The sequence below is a fragment of the Parasteatoda tepidariorum genome, chromosome 6 (assembly GCF_982258835.1).
Source record: "Parasteatoda tepidariorum strain Cologne lab strain chromosome 6, Ptep-v5.0, whole genome shotgun sequence".
Classification (NCBI taxonomy): domain Eukaryota; kingdom Metazoa; phylum Arthropoda; class Arachnida; order Araneae; family Theridiidae; genus Parasteatoda; species Parasteatoda tepidariorum.
This window is the reverse complement of record NC_141760.1, coordinates 33,315,435-33,332,691: the sequence shown is the minus strand read 5'-3', so window position 1 is coordinate 33,332,691 and position 17,257 is coordinate 33,315,435. Positions and strand designations below refer to the sequence as shown.

General features: G+C 27.5%; 1 protein-coding gene across 2 annotated transcripts in view; it reads right to left on the bottom strand.

Annotated features, from left to right (window-relative positions):
• LOC107446081 (uncharacterized) overlaps positions 1 to 17,257 on the bottom strand; it is a 33,363-nt gene that overhangs the window by 4,860 nt on the left and 11,246 nt on the right. Inside the window, exons 9-23 of one of the 2 annotated variants that reach the window (XM_016060641.4) lie at positions 17,052 to 17,085; positions 14,411 to 14,494; positions 13,390 to 13,466; positions 12,530 to 12,624; positions 10,148 to 10,281; positions 8,548 to 8,621; positions 7,458 to 7,518; positions 6,093 to 6,167; positions 5,921 to 5,997; positions 3,950 to 4,044; positions 2,708 to 2,838; positions 2,210 to 2,304; positions 1,679 to 1,772; positions 873 to 943; positions 365 to 530 (exon numbers count right to left, since the gene is read on the bottom strand). In XM_016060641.4, the coding sequence (XP_015916127.2) occupies positions 365 to 530; positions 873 to 943; positions 1,679 to 1,772; positions 2,210 to 2,304; positions 2,708 to 2,838; positions 3,950 to 4,044; positions 5,921 to 5,997; positions 6,093 to 6,167; positions 7,458 to 7,518; positions 8,548 to 8,621; positions 10,148 to 10,281; positions 12,530 to 12,624; positions 13,390 to 13,466; positions 14,411 to 14,494; positions 17,052 to 17,085 (1,363 nt within the window). Of the gene's footprint in view, positions 1 to 361; positions 531 to 872; positions 944 to 1,678; positions 1,773 to 2,209; positions 2,305 to 2,707; positions 2,839 to 3,949; positions 4,045 to 5,920; positions 5,998 to 6,092; positions 6,168 to 7,457; positions 7,519 to 8,547; positions 8,622 to 10,147; positions 10,282 to 12,529; positions 12,625 to 13,389; positions 13,467 to 14,410; positions 14,495 to 17,051; positions 17,086 to 17,257 lie in introns of both variants that reach the window. The other variant, XM_016060624.4, reaches the window with a different exon arrangement.

Genomic DNA, 17,257 nt, shown 5'->3' with positions numbered 1-17,257 from the left:
TGTATGATCTTAGATATTTTTGTTACTGTATATTCCTCTCCATCTGATTTAAGACCTTAAATTTACAGTCAACAGTATGAACAGGTGCCTTAGATATTTTATAAGATTAGATTGGCAATAATTTAATGATTCTATTTCCCATGCGGAACTTGTAATGATTAATCTATTAGTATAAAATACAATCTATAAATAAAAGCTTAATTCCATAAAAAAAAAGTTATGTACACAACAATCTGATAAATCTGAATATATTACACTGGAAATATTTTTATAATGTTCTAAATGAAATATATTTTTCAAATTGAATATAGTAGAAGGATTGAAATAAAACAATCTAATTGAGGACAAAATTTTCACTCACTACCTGAAGTTTTGACTTTTGATAAAGGCTCATCAGTATCTTCCTTCTTAGTGGATTCTTGAGTTTTGACTGGAGTAGGTAATATTGGCACATACCTATTGCTTGTAGGGGTAATTGTTACACTTTTTACATCAGGGGAAGGTAATGGCACTATTTGAATACTACTAGACTGTAAAGAGGAAAAATAATTTTAAATATGTAATGTAGATAAATGCTTCTCAAATATAAAGAGCTATAAATTTGGTCTATTAATTTACGTTAATGAACAAATAGTTTTCTTTCAAATATTGAGTTTTTTTTTACCACATTTCTAACCTTATTAAAGATAATTTTCATTATTTTTTTCCTTCCCATAATTTTATGATAAGATCATCATATAAAATTGCAAGAAATATTATTATAATATAAAATTATAAGAAAATTTAATCCTTTTGATTGGTTAAATAATTGCATTTATGTTAAATTCCAATAAAATGAAAGATAAAGTTCAAAATATTTTTCCTTAACTTACAAGAGAAGCTTTAACTTTTTCTATATCAGGCTTGATATCTTCGTGCACAGTTGTACTGGTACAGCTTATAACTGAAATACAGTATATTTTAAATTAGAAAAGTAAAATTTATCCAGCATGGAAGTTTCAATTAATTACACAGCAACGAAATTTAAAAAGAATGGCTATTTTATGCCTCTTTCTAACAAAAATTCAGGGTCCATATTGAAAGCTTAGAACAAAAAGAGGTTTAATTTAAGAAATTTAATTTACAATTATTCCACAAACAAAATTTATTAGCACATGGTATTTCTTCAAGACAAGGTGAAATCTGCTTTCCAGTCAAATTTGACAGCAATAAAAAACTGTATTGTATACCAAATGCTTGATAAGTGCTTTTTTCTTAATATTTTCTTTATATAAAACAAACTATTCTCAAAATCAAAAAAAATTTTTTTTGTGAAACTATAACAATGCTAAGGTGCAGCACTCATATTTTTGGGATGACTGTATAAAATTTTCGCACAGTAAAATTTTTATCGTTTAAAGGTTTGGTGAATATTAGAGTACAAGGAAAAGTACCATAGTTTTTTATGATTCCATCTTATTTCTGAGCTGAATCCCATCACTGAGTATACATTTCATAACAATGCATAAAATCTAATCTCATGCAGAAGATAAGTTTTTGTAATAAATTGGTCTTTCTATTTCCTACTATTTTAAATTTTGCGCTACAATGCAAAATATAATTCATTTAATGTTCAAGACGTTACAAAGGAAATACATCGGTAACAAATGTTTTAATGTTTATGATTATATTATCTTACCATTATTTACATTATTAAATGACTGGTTTGTTTCTTTGGAATTTGATAAAGTTTCCACTTTAGATATCATTATCTCTGGCATTCCATCAAGTGACTAAAATTATGAAAAGAATAGCATCTATATATGTTATAGTAGTAGCACATCAAAACATAAAAAGAAACAAGAGGAAAAAATATAGTTGTTAGCAGTCACTAAAATAAAATGCACTATTATTTAACATAGCATAAACATAAAAAAATATGACTGCAATAAATAAATTTAATTAAAATTTCAGATTCAATTTTGGATCAGTACCGATCATAATTTGTTTATGCTAAAATATGACATTCATTATTGTAGAAGATAACATTAAGCTTTAGAGATTATGCACTCATTGTTTGTTTTCTTTACTTCTCAAAAATTCATTTTTAGAAATATGTCTTAAGGACTAGGATCAATAATTAAATAATAATAATAATAAAAACCTTGGATGATAACATTCTCACTAGCTTTAAAAAAGATAATTCTTTTAAAAGTTTAATAATTAATACCTGAAATGGAAAACAAGTGCTGGTTGCCTTCTTCTTAACAACTGGTATCTTTCTTGCTGAAGGTGCAGGTGATATTGTTGGCATAATAGTGCTACCTACAAATATTTTACAATGAATTCATTGATTATAAATATCATAAGATAAAAAATTAAATTTAAATTGCTTTTGTTGCCAAGGATTTTAGATGCTTAAATTTAGTGAAAAAGAATATTTAAAAATAGTAAAATAACTAAATAAACAGATGAGCTAACAGTTATTCAAACAGCTAGTAAAATCACAAAGGAATTGAAAAATAACAGGGAGAAAAATCTTAAGCATAAAAAAAAAATACTTTCTACATCATCCTGTTGATAGTAATTCATTTAAGAAGTAAACAATGTTAATTATGTTTATGTTCAAAGTTATAATTCAGAATATAGAGTTAAGAAATATCATTTAAACATTTAAGCTTTTGAATTAAAAAAAAAAGAGTTTTTGAATTGAATAAATGAAACATACTATTTAATAATGCTGATGGCTTCAATAAAAACTTCAGAATTGCTTCTATAAGACTCTCTTTTGACTCATCAACAATATACTGTGAAACACAAAGGACAGTAGCCACTACTTTAAGATCTTCCAAACTCATCCTAAGCACAAAGAGTTTTTAATGCAGAAAACAAATACTGTAAAACAGTAAACACAACAACAATAATATATAAACTAGATATTACTGAATTTTCTTAGCAATATCATTTAAAAAAAATGCTTGGTTTCCAACAGAAATAAAAACATTAACACTAAAGATGTACTAAAGTTTTGATAGGCCTTGTGAAAATCGTAGCTTTTACCAGACTGGTTCTAGGAACCCAGTAAAAATTTAAGCTGTGTATATGATAAAAAATTAGAATTTTCATATAGCACGGTTATTACAGCATTTTTGCAAAATAATATAAAAATCAAAAAAATTCCTATTGAATAATTATTGTACAACATATAGTATAAAGTAAATTTATTATATGCATACATAAATAAAGAGAAAAGTATTTACTTTTCAATTTTTGAGCAATTTCGCCTAATAATAAAAATTATCATGCCTTACCAGTAATTTTAGTTTAAATGATTAAGAACTAATGGACTACACGCGTTTAATAAACTATTATTATATTTATGAATAGTGTCTAAGTACACAATCTTAACATGGCTGTATTTAACATAAATGAGTGTTACCCAGCAAATTTAGCTAGATTCTAAGCATATAGTAATGAAAGATAAGAGCTGATAACTAGGTTTGAGTACTGGGTTATAAAAATTTGGCCAGGTACGGTGGAGTTTCAGTGTCTAATAAAAAAGTGATGTTCATCTTTGTGGAAAAAGATTCGAAATGACATTTCAGCAAATTTAAAAACATCAGCTTTAGATATTATAGAAAAAGCAAGAAGTTGTTTACAAAACATACTTGCCCTTTAATAACTGTCTGAAATTGTAAAAAAATTAAGTTTTTGACATATAGTTGACTATAACATATTTTTTAATAAACAGTTTTGTATTTCTATGACTAATACAACATTTTGTGAAAAAATGGAAAGTTTTATTTTGTTTATAAATTTTTAAAAACATAGGAATAAAATTATAAATATTTGATAAGAAAATTTGTAAAACGTTCATAATGTAAAAATTATAAAATGTAATAAAGTTGATGTTCACACTTATACACAATTAATTTTATTAATATGAAAGAAAAAAAGGATCTAATCTTACTGTTCCATTAAGTTCCTACGACACTGATACTCTGTAGAATTTTCATCAAAATGATAGCCAGAAAATTCAAGCACATTACGACGAATGTTATTTTGCTGAAAATTAAATCCCAAAGTTAACACAATAATTTCAGAGAATATGTAATAAAAATTAATTACCCAAATTTGCATATAAAAAAGAAAATGCACATACACAAAAATTAATTATTCAAAGTATTAAAAATTCATTAATCTTGAACAAACTTATAGCAACATCCCATAAAATTAAGGGTTTAAATAAAAGGTTTTATAACTTTTCAGTCATGTAACATCTTTGATACTGGAAATTCAATGTTGAGCATTACATTTCCGCTTGTAAATTGACTGACAAAATAATATTAATGACGCAAAGTTGTTTTATCATGTAAACATTAGACTTCCATCTTTAAATCTCTTTACTTTCGGACTAGGACAAAAACATTCATTGAAAATAAACTCAAGGTAAATATAACAGATTCATAACTTGTTATGTTATTATTTTGACAGCACTATGTTTCTTTTAAAATTTTTACTTGGCTTTAATAAATAGATAAAGGAAGGGTAGCTTTGATCAGCACAATGGGATTATATGAGGGTCATGTTTAAAGTAAGAATCACTTGCACATCCTGTTGAGCGATGTCAGATCAAGGTCGAAAAATCTTGGCAAGTCTCTAGCTAGGCCGGCAGTATGTTTCTGCAAGTGTTTGTTGTATGGATAGATTGTTTCGTTTATCACCATGTCAATCAGTAATTCAACAGATTGTGCTGTGAGTTTGATTTTGCTTAGTTATTCGGTTTTTAAATGCAAAAAAAAAACATTGTCCTGATGAAATTTCCAAGCAGCTTGTTGAAGTTTATGGTGAAGGTGTAATGAATGATGGAAATGCGTAGAAATGGTGTAGGCTTGTTAATGAAAGAAGAACGATCTGGATGGCCTACTGTCGTGAATGGGAAGTACTGGATCTTTTGCCATATTTCCTTGACCTAGCATCATCAGACTTTTATCTGTTTTCAAAGCTTAAAGAGTTTTTTGGTGCAAAGTGCTTGGAAAATGATGACATATTGAAAGAAACTGTTAACTGGTTTAATGGTTAGACTACAGAGTTCTTTGAGGATGGGATCCAAATGCTGGTGTGATGACTTGGATAAATGTTCACATTTTAGTTAGTGATTCAATTTGCGTTCATAAAGTTTCTCTTACTCCATTACAAAATGGATCTCACTTAAAAAATGACCTTTGTATTTAAAATTTTGCTTTTGTCAGATTGTGTCGCCGCATATAGCTTTTTGATGAGAACTTATTTTGTGCTTTTTGATGAGAACTTATTTTGTTCAATAACAGATGAGAAACAGACACATAAAATGCTGACATTCATATTACACAGTTAATGTTTTGCTCGAAAGATGAAAATTAATTGATGCTTGATTTTTTTCTCCCTTACACACTGAGAGAGCAAAAGAACATAATATTCAAATAAATTTTCTCATTTTTTATATATTTCCATTAAATTTTAAACTTATTTATTCACATTATATGTTTCATAATTTTTTAATTTTAAATATGTCCTATATCTTTTTGGAGAGCAAAGTGCCCGATGGAGACCAGTATGATAACCTCTTATTTAAATATTAATCTGTCGAAATGCTGAAAGAAAAGTTTTTTCCTTTCTTTGCAAAATAGAAAACATTTCATTTCTTCAAATTATACATATTTATCCATAGTTTGGAGTTTATTAAAATGTAAAATATTAAAAAATTCCACATATATACTCTCTTTCTAACACTAGAGCAAGTAATTAAAATATCACATTATTTGAATAGATGAATTAAGGTATAATTCTAGAACTTTTTTAGTCAATTCTTACAGATACTTACATTACACTTAATAACATACATTTTTACTCACATCTATAAAAATATATACATGTATCAATACAATTCTAATATACTTACAGCACTAGTGGTTAGGTATAAAATCATGTGAACATCGCTTAATTTGGCAGCTGGAGTACTAATAACTTGGTAGTGTACTGTTAAAAAAATGGAATGTAATGCATTTAAATAGATCAACACAAGTTCATATAAAAACTGATGTAAACTTTTTCACATCAATGGAGATACTTACTATTTGAGAAATGTTTCAGTTTAACTCCTAAATATTCATTATCATTTGTCATGCTACACTCAAGATTGGAAGGTGCTGATAAATAAACAAAAAATTTGCATATAATACAAATGATTATACATAGAATAAAAATATTATTTTTTTAGACTTGTGTTAGAGGTTACCTATAAATTTTTTGGTTAATTTAGAGCCCCAATAATACTAAAGATATCCTAAACTTGTAATGTTTTGGATGGTCAAAAAACAATTTTTTTTTATCTTGTCTCATGTATTTTTATTATAAGAGTGCTCCTTTTTATTTGCATTTTAATTAATTCTAATTCTTTCAGTTCTCAATATTATTGAATTTTAACACATTTTTAGTAAGAACTAAAAAGTAAACAATAATAATTGATACTCAGATATCAAATGCCAAATTTATTTAAAATATTAAACTCTGCCATCTCTTATTAATATTAATCCTCCAAGCATTGAGCCCCTGGGTAAAATTGTAGAGAAATTTCCCAAATGCACTATGTTTCCCTTCAATAGCATGGAAAAACTGGTTTTTTGACGCAGGAAAGCCCACATCTGAAAGTTCGGGAAAAGCTGGGACTAATATTCAGAGGGTTAAAAAAAATGAAGTATTCAACTTTTTTTCTGAGGGGAAAATGGTAAATTGAAAAAATCTTTTACTTTTTAATATTGTCATAGTCATAGAGTTTTGATTAAAATTCACAATTATATATCTTAGTACTTGAAACAAAAAAGGATAAGCTAGTTACAAGGTAAATAAAATAAAATTTAAACCCTCAAATCATTAGTTCAGCTTTATACAAACTTCAGACTGGTTGTTTTTGTGCCAAAAGAAAAATTTTGCCCTCTTTATTATTAAATGTGAAAGTTGTGCTGAGCTACTCAAATAAGGAAAACTTAAAATTATTTCCTTGAAAAAGGTTATTAAATACTTGCCTTGAAAATATGTGTTACATCTAGAACAAAGTGATTCATATCTTTTCTAAGTAAAACAATTTTGAATATTGGAAAGAATTTTTATCATTTCAGAACTATTTTTAGGCGTTAATCTTAATGGTAATGAATTATCCACATAGTGCTGGGTTATTTCATTTTTAAAAGTACAACCTTAACATAGTAATCATTATTTTGCTATCAATTGATTCTGGTACAAATATGTACCAACAGTTCTGAAAGAGTTTAAATTATAGAATGATACAAATTAACTACTGCTAACTTATTATTTTACCCAAAAATATTTGAATTTACAATTGAGGTACTAAAGCTTTTAAAATTGTTAAAAATGTAAATGAATCATTTACAGGAAACTTTAGTGATTAGGGGGAAATAATTATAGCAAAGTTTTCTTACATTCATCGGATATATGTATGTCAGGAACTATTTCTATTTCCTCAGATTCTGCTGACTTCAGCTAAGGAAGAAATTATGTATTAAATGTTAGCATCCTAAGTTTCATTCTATCAATATAGGAAATAGTATCAATGTTATCATAATTTCCTGCATATAATATAGTGTGGCTTTGAAGAGAACTCCTCCCAACTGAATGTCTGGGGCTGTCTGCTGCTATGGTAACAAGGGAAAGCACATTTCTAATGGGGGTGAAATGAAGGAAAGAAGGTGTCGATTGATTTACTCACGATGATCTAAGCTAAGATTAAGACAAAACTATTAATCTCACACCCCTATCCAAAGTGACTTTTCTTCGTAACCATAGTACCCGCCACGATGCGAGACGGGTGTCTGGAGGAGTTCTCCTGAAAGCCGTACTGTACATGGATTATCTGTTAAAAACATTGAAATCATCACTGCCTGTAGTCTGGCAAAATTATTTATCTGGTATCACAAATTTCCTAATGACTTTCGCCAGGCATAAAAGTGTAAAGGACTATTCACACTGGACGCGACAAATATGAGCATGCAAATTCAGAGATGCAAATGAGTAACTTAGTCATAAAATATATTTGTGAAAGCAAAAAAAAAAAAAAATGCTAGTCAATTCGCATATCCGACCTTGCAAATAGGGTTTTTCAAATCCAGTGTGAATGCCCCTTAAACATGAACATGTGCGCTTGCTTATTTCTTTGCAGATGCCCATTGACTTATATAGTATGACATAGATTCGCTGATATATGACTTAGATTTTGCCGGTGGAATGAGTTTTGAAATTCGTTGTTATTTCTCCTGTGCTAAACCAGCCACCATAAAATTTGTGAGGTATATGGCATTGCGGGTTGTTAACTGAAACTTTGCCTACTGGTTGAAATTCTTGCCTGCAAATTATAAGACATTGTGGATAATCCGCAGGGAACAAATAGAAAATTTCAATTCTATAGTGAATTGAAATAAGTTTAATTCAGATAAGAGAGGCAAATAAAAACATTTAAATATAAAAAAGAGATTAGGAAATTTGTTGAAAATTTATAACAAATTTATGAAATACCTCAGGCAATGGAGATTTGATAGCTTTAATTCCATCGAATGAAAATGTAATTTCATCAGTAAAATGAGGAGGAACTGAAAGAGAATGAACTAAGTAAGTTTTTGTAATTAACAAATTTTTGAATTTTTATTTTATTTTTCAAAAAAAAGTTTTTAAATACATGTTTGTCTGTTTATCATCTGTTTCATTACAATTTGAAATTTTATATTACTGCTTATTTGTTTGGGTGAACATAATTTTCTTAGTTAACTATACTTTACTAAACAAAACATTTTTCTCCTTTTGCCACTATTTTTCTTTCATCATTTTTTGAAAAAGAACAGAAAATAATTCATTATATTTTTTCACTATTTGCTAGTCAAATTTAAAACATGGTTTAAATGTCGGAATCAGCCAAGGTCATTCAAATGTCTAGGAGATCATTACGCAATACATGCTGTAAAAACGACGATAAAAAAAATGGATGAAAAATTATTTCACATAGAACAGGAACTCTGTGTATAAATTTAATAAGCAGAAAAATCTCTGAATGTCTATTATTAGTTTGATTATATATTATGTTGATTATAAGATATAGTATTAAAAACAGCATTTTAAATTACCTACATAAATTAATAAAAAAAACACCTACATGAAAGAAAATTAAATAAATATTTTTAATTGCAAATACTTCTTTGCTCATAGTGTTCAGTTAATTTTTGAAGACTTTGCAAGGGGAAAGTGGTTGTTAGAATGCATTTCTATCTTTTATGATTAACGCGTTAATTGTTTCCTAAATTTGGACTTCTAATTCAGTTTGGATATTGCTTTTGTTTTTAGGTGAGCTACTTTCTCTACATAAATTTGGTCATAAGAAATGTTTAGACTTAAGGAAAAATGATTGATTAACTAGTTATTTTTACTCCATGTCAGCTGGAATCTGAGAAAATATCAGAAATTTGAACTTTCAAACATTTTTAACACTAGAATTTTTTTTTTAAAAATGGTGGTTGCGATTTCCATTTAGGACGGTTCTGTATTAACAGATATTTAATATTTTTTAAAGAAATGAATGAAAATAAGAAGGTATTAATTGAATTATAACTTTTTAATTTGTTCATAATGGTTTTGATACTTGAAATGTGTTCATTTCTTCTTTTCAAAAAAACAAATTTTTTTTTCTGTAATATTTTTTCTTTACACTCACAAAATTTTTCACACTTTAAAACCATTAAAAGTATGGTAGATTATTCAATACAAATTAATAACAAAATTACATGAACTATCCCTTTAAAAAAAAAACTGCAATTCAATGCTGTTTACACTTAAGAGACAAAATTATCCCTAAGTTAAATGGGTTTACTTTATTTGATAAAAATAAAAATTGAGTTCTGAAATATTTATAATCTTAAAAGTAGACTTCAAGCAATGAAAAATATTTGTAATGATAGAACTCACTCTGGTTTATAGTATTCAAAAGATATTTAACATCCCAATTAAAATTATAACAGCAATAACAAAAATATATTATAAAATTTATAAAATGCACCGTGAATATAGACTGAAGCAAATCTTTTAACAAGTTTTAAATCACACAAGGAGATTACAAAGAACATCAAACCTCTCTTCTTCATAACAGAAATTCGAGGTGCTGCAAGGAAGTCCATAATTGCTTCAGTCAAGAGCTGTCTTGATTTATGCCACGTTGGAAGACAAAGAACTTTACAAATAAGTTTCAGTTGCTCTGCAGGTAAACTAGGGGAGAAAAAAAACCCAGTTAAATAGCCGGATTGAAATACTTAAGAGTAAAAAGATATCAGTCAAAAAGAAAAGAAACTTTATATTGAGTCAATCAATAAACAGATGCAACACATTTTAATGCAAACTTTTTAAATTGAATTTGTCACAATGTGAATAATTAAGTGGAAATTTTTTTTTTTATTAATGCTTAGAAGCAAACAGTTTTGAGATTAATGACAAAATGCCACTAAATATATTAGAATTTGTCGAAAAATACTGATCTGTATTCCTTAATCTTAGTCACGCAAAGAATAAGATAAGAAGATCCAATCATTTATAGTACTCCATGCCACAAAATATGACCTGTAGCTTTCACATATGATCTCATAAGCCAAATTGTTTCCCAACATGCACATTTACAGGGCACACACTAAATAAAAAATTACATGGCCACATTTTAGTGATATTTTGTCTTATATCAAAAACAAATTACTCAGAAATGTATGCAGGCTTTCAACTAGTCTTAATTTATGGACTTTAAGTCTTAATATATTATTTAACTAGACTTAATTCAATCTTAATTAAGAGAGAATAAAAAAAAAATTACATAGGATTTAACTGTAACAAATTCATGCATTAATTAAGGCTGAACATAATACTAAGTCAAACAAATTTAATTAGCTGTTATAAGAAATGCTCATGAGAAAATATTTTGGGAATCAAGTTAAAATTAATTGTGCTTCTAAATCGTTTTTGAATTAGGTTAGTTAGAAAGAAAAAAAGGAATTTTTAATCTTCTTAATTTAACACTTAAAACATAACAAATTCTTAATTTTGTCAAAATTTTCAGAAAAAGTTCATCTGAAACTGTAAAAAAATATTTTAATAGTTTTTCAATAAGTATTCCTGTAAATTCTTTTTATTAATTTTAAAAGACAGAAAAAAAAATAGTAACGTACAACTTCACTAATTTAATACGAATGAAAAGGTAATCATGAAGAGTACGAAACTCATTATGAATGTTTGTGAAGAAAAGAGATTGTATCTGCATCAGTGTTCAAATAACAACTTCATTGTGTGAGTCCATAAATGAATTATTTCAAGACTAATCTGAAAAGAGTCCGCAAATTGATATTAAATACAGGAATTAAATTTGAAGTACTGGAGTTCGTACTTTATAATTGATGTAAGCAGATCTGTTCCTCAGAGAAGTTGAAATATGATGAACTGCCAAAGTGAATAAAAACAATTACTTGATTATAAGATAAAACTTTAAAATAATATTGCCACCTAGGATAACTTTTTAAAATTAATAATTTAATTTTAATTTCGTGATAAAACTCTACCCCTCTTTTTACCTCATTTGTTTTTAATATTTTTTTTATTTGCTTCATTTTATTTTTATTATTCCTCTTGTTACAAATTAACTGCTAATTTGTAAGGATTGTATATTTCAAAGGATTTGTACATGTAACAAGGTAAATTTTATTATATATATATATATATATATATATATATATATATATATATATATATATATATATATATATGTATATATATATATATATATATATATAACAAGTTTTAAGAAATTTACTAAGCTTTATATTTTGGAAATGAACTGATACTAAATATATATGTTTTTTTTCTGATGCACGATTGCAAAGTACTAAATATTTTTAAGTACGAAGTACAAAATGTCAAATACAGATCCATCTCTAATTTTTATTTTTTAGTACGTACCTTCATACACAAATAAAGGATGTTAGTTCAGTCCAGAGATTAAACTTTACAACCATCTAATTTTATAACCATCGTTGACCAGTCGACCCAATTTTTGGGTTTGCATCTACTAATGTTCAACTATGTAGCCTTGTAATTTTGAAGCCCATCCAGAAGACAAGAGAATTCCTGGATCAAGTATTGGGAGAAATTTGCCTTCGTGAATTTATTTTTCTATGGGACTAACCCGCATTTGCGTTACATGGAGAGGAAGACCAAGAGAACCTCCCACGGTTAGCCTGATGGCAAGGGGACTCTAACCCATGATCCGCTTACCACTGAGGGTACTTCACGTCAGCACTGTGGTCGATGCAAGCTGGATGCAGAATATATGTCAACCAGCCATGGCTGGGATTCGAACCCAATTCACCTCATTGGAAGGCGAACGCTCTATCCCCTGAGCCATAGATTACTTTTGATAAAACGTGACGAAAAATAATTTTTTTAACAGATAGAAACAAATAAGCAAAATTTAACTTACGCTGCAAGAATTCTTACTCTGTACATATATTCATTAGAACCAACTTCACATTTGTATCCACTGAATTCAAGAATACTTTTTCGCATGTTGACTTTCTATTCAAAATAAGATAAAATAATTTTTAAAAAAATAATGTATACATTTTACAGACTAGTAATGAATACATTTTACAGATAAATAATGAAAATATTTCCTCGGTACTGAGAAAACTGTATTGAATTATTAGTTATTGAGGCAAAAAGTAAAATGTGTAGTTTTAGCGCTGCAATGGCCATACACTCCGATATTTATTCTGAAAATGAAATTTAAGAGAAAAAACACAAAAACATTATCAAAATCTGACAAAGACAGTTTTGAAAACACCCAGAGTAGTTTTAATACCAATTGAAACTTGAAAGTGTTTTTAGTAGTTACTTTTCATTCAGTTCTCATTTTCACTTTCTCTCAGCTACCCTTTTATTCAGTTCTCTTCAGCAATCTAGCAGGTTTTGATGTTTTCTATCCTACTTTTTTTTAAAAAAAAAAATACAGTAACAATTTTTCAGGTTTTGACAGGGCCTTTAATTTTTTCCCTGCTTAAATATCAATCTGAAACCTCTTATGTGCTGATTTAATTTAATTCCTTTTTAGAAGGACTCTAAAAATATACATTAAGAGCAGTGATTGCAGACCATCCTGTTGTGCCACAAGTAATACTTAAGACCTACATTATATTCTCATAAATATTTTTTATATCTACTGAAGTATTTTCTGCATAAATATTAAAATAATGTAAACGGATGCACTTCATCAAATCAAAATATATATGAACAATGAAACAGAAGAGTTATAAGTGATTTTCAAAACAAACTTTAACATACCTCATCAACATTTAAAAACAGCAGACGATGTAATAATTCGATGAATGGATCTGAAGCAGCTTGAATACTATGAACAACTGAAAAAGAATATATATATATATATATATAAATATATATATATATATATATATTTATATATATATACATATTAAGCATTCACATACAACATAATATTTCTTTAAGTCTTTATTACATAAGAATAATATATAATAATATATATATATATGTGTGTGTGTGTATGTATATGCGCACTTATCTACAATAATGGAAGAGACATGTTGAGTTGTTCACATTTTTTTTAAAAAACTTCTTACAAAATACTTAAAGAATTATTTTATAACTTTAGAAATAATCAAAAAGTTTAAAGCTTTCAGAGGTTTCTTAGGCCGACAATAAATTACGAAAGAAAACAAGTATTTTAGAACACCCTATGCTAGAAAATCAAGCAATAAACTTGTAACTTGAATCGATTACTCTAGTTGTTATTTTTAATTTTTTTTTTAATTATATGCTTTTAAAAATAAAATTTCATAAAACTAGATTATTTATGAAGATATGGACATTTTATTAAAAAACAAATTTGTTTGCCTTAAGTTTTTTTGCAATAACTTTATAAATATTCAATGGAAAACAAAGTTTTTAAAGAAAGATTAAAATTAATTACAAAATTATTTATTTAAAATTTTAAAAAAATTCGTTAAAAATTGAGCAAGATATCAAGTAGTTCTCAAGTTTTTCAAGTAGTTCCTTTACACAGCGAAAGAGCGAAAAAAAAATTTCCGTCATTTTGTACTGAATCGCATTTGGTAACTAATTAAAAAAAGTTTGATTTGAATATCTGAAAAATTTAAAAAGTTTCAAGAAATTTTCAATACAGTCTTTAAAAGAATATATATACGTATATGTATATATATACACGTAAAAACAAAATTAACATGCATAAACAAACCATTTATTTAAAGGTAAATCCTCAAAGGGTTAAAATTGTTTAAATAAACATTCCAATACTTTATAAACTTACTTGCACGAATGAACTTCAATTTAACTCCATTTCCTTCAACAAAGTAATCAGGTTTTACCCAGGCAATATCATTTAGCTCTGAATCTAAAATAAACAATTTTAATATTCAGATAGCCAATTATTTTAGTAGTTAAGTAATCATAAAATACTGTAATAATTCAGAAGTTATTGTCCGTTATCACAGACTGTTACCTGCATGTCCTAACTCTCTAAACTAGGTTTAGGTACAGAACAAAACTAGGCTGCTGTTTTCCGTTTTAAATATTAATTTAAGATAGATTAAAACTTCCATTTTATGGTACAAAAACAAGCATATAAATATAATTCTAACTTACAAAATAGAGCAGTTAAAAGTTATTTATACTTCATTGATACATATCGATTCTTGAACAGGGTGTGTAGCCAAATCTTTCAACAAAAAATATACACCTTTTAAGCTCTCAAAAATATTTTTAAGCACTACATACATTAACAAAATGAAAAATAATTTTCTAAGACTTTAATGACATGATCATGATAAAATAATCAGTTTCTGACAAAGGACTGTGTTCTTGATTATATTAGCCATTATCAGGGATGAGAGTAGTCAGAAAGTAAAAAAGAGGAAATCCAAGAATGAAAGTATATATATATATATATATACACAAAAATTTGACGAAAAAAGTGCGATTTTTAAGCTTGTAAGCCATGTAATTATAAATCCGGATGATTAATTTTAAAATTGTATGAATATGAATCCCGATATGAGGCTTTAAAATCACGTGAATATGAAACTCTATATCGAATTTTAAAAGATGCGAAAATACAAATCATGATGCGTAATTTTTAGATCATGTAAATAGGAATCACGATGCATAATTTTTAAATTGCGTGAATACAAATTACAATGTCTAATTTTTAAAGCGCATATAATTACGAAAATCGACGTTTGATATTGCAACCGCAATAGCGAATCATGACATTGGATTTTAAGCTCGCGTGAATACGAATCCCTACATAGGATTTTAAAAGCGCGTAAATACAAATCGCTATATTGGACTTTTAAATCTCGTAAATAAGAATCACAATGTACGATATTTAAATCGGCTGAAGAAGAATCGCAATGTTCAACTTTCAAATCCGGTAAATACGAAAATCGAAGTTTGATAATAAAATCGCGATTTTAAAAATGCATAAATACAAAACGCGCTATTGGATTTTTTAATCTCGTAAATAAGAATCATAATGCACGATGTTTAAATAACGTAAATAGGATTGGTAATGCGCAACTTTTAAGCAGGTAAATACAAAAATCGATGATTGATATTAAAATCGCGTGAATAACAATCGAGATATTTGCAGAGTCAGGACTTCGGATTTCTGAAAGGCTTGTTTGTATTGTTTTTGTTTAGACCTAATAAATAGAAATTTTCAAGATTAATTGAATGAGCAAATAAATATTTTCACCGCAAATCCACGTCTATATATATATATTTTTTCGTTTGCTTTTACGCTAGACAACAGGGTCACGACGTCTGAATTGCGAAAATACGAGCTATCCGGCGGAAGAATAAAAATACGGAAAATCTTATTTTCTGTGTGTAAAAGCGGACAAAATAGCTAAAATAAGTAAAAATACAGAAGGGACATAGTTTGAATTTTCTGTTTATCTTTGAAAATCGTAAATAAATATAATTATTTTATTTCAAAGACTGAATTTTCAAAAAAAAAAAAAAAAGCGGGATATTTATATATATAAAAAAAAAAAAACGAAACTTTTAGAGAATCGCAGTTTTTGATAAAAAGACTAAAATTCGAGAGGCAAAAACGAAAAATCTCATCTCCGTATAAAGGTCAACCAGTTTTATCCCAAGGAAATGATTTTTAGAGAAACTTCAGAGGGAGGAATGAGGACTTCAATACTTTCGCTCCGTGGAAAATTAAATTCCTCATAAAATATTTTAACTTGTTCAAAAAAATTTTTTTCGCGGAAATTAGCGGGAAAAATCTGACAAAAAGCGGAAATCCGCGAATCCGCGGAAGAATCACATCCCTGCATTATAAAAAGATCAAGAGGTTTTTCGGTTTGATATCTGAGGGTGAAAAATGAAGCCTGAAATTGAGAATATCTTGCAAAATGCAGCAGAGTTGCATATGAGAGTGCAAGAATCTCACCGCGCCTAGCTCAGTATATGCACATACGAGCCCGCAAGTATTTAACCAAATATATAAAACATTTGACTCTTTCATACGAAAGCATGCTTTTGAATAATACATGGCGTAAAACAACATGGTGAAGAAAAAAAAATCTTATTTTTGAAAAGGGAAAATTAAGCACTTTTTAAAAACATCCAATGAAAAAAACACATTTAAGTGCTTTTAAAAAAATAAAATCGAAAATAAGCACCTTTACCACTTTTTAAAAATGCTACACATCATGTTGAATGATACATGAACAAAGATATGAATTTGAATTTAATTTTCATAACATATTTCTTCTATCATGAACATAAGATTCTTTGACTAAATTTCTAAGACTACTTTTCTCTTAAACAGATACCTTTCTTAATGAGACAATTTGTTGGGTTTTTTAAAGGTAAACAGGGATTTAACTGTACATAGAACTAAAAGTACACATAAGAAATGTTAAAAAATTACTTACTTTCCTCTCCAAGAGAAAGATCTCTCATACCATCCTAAAAAACAGGGCAAAATTATTTTAATTAATAGCTTGTATACTTTTGAGAATATAACAGATACCAGAAAGAATATAAAAGTTGTCGTAACATTGAATAATAATTAGTTATAAACTTGCATTGAAATAAAATTTTAGCTGTTACATTTCTTGAGAATAGAAATATTTGCAAT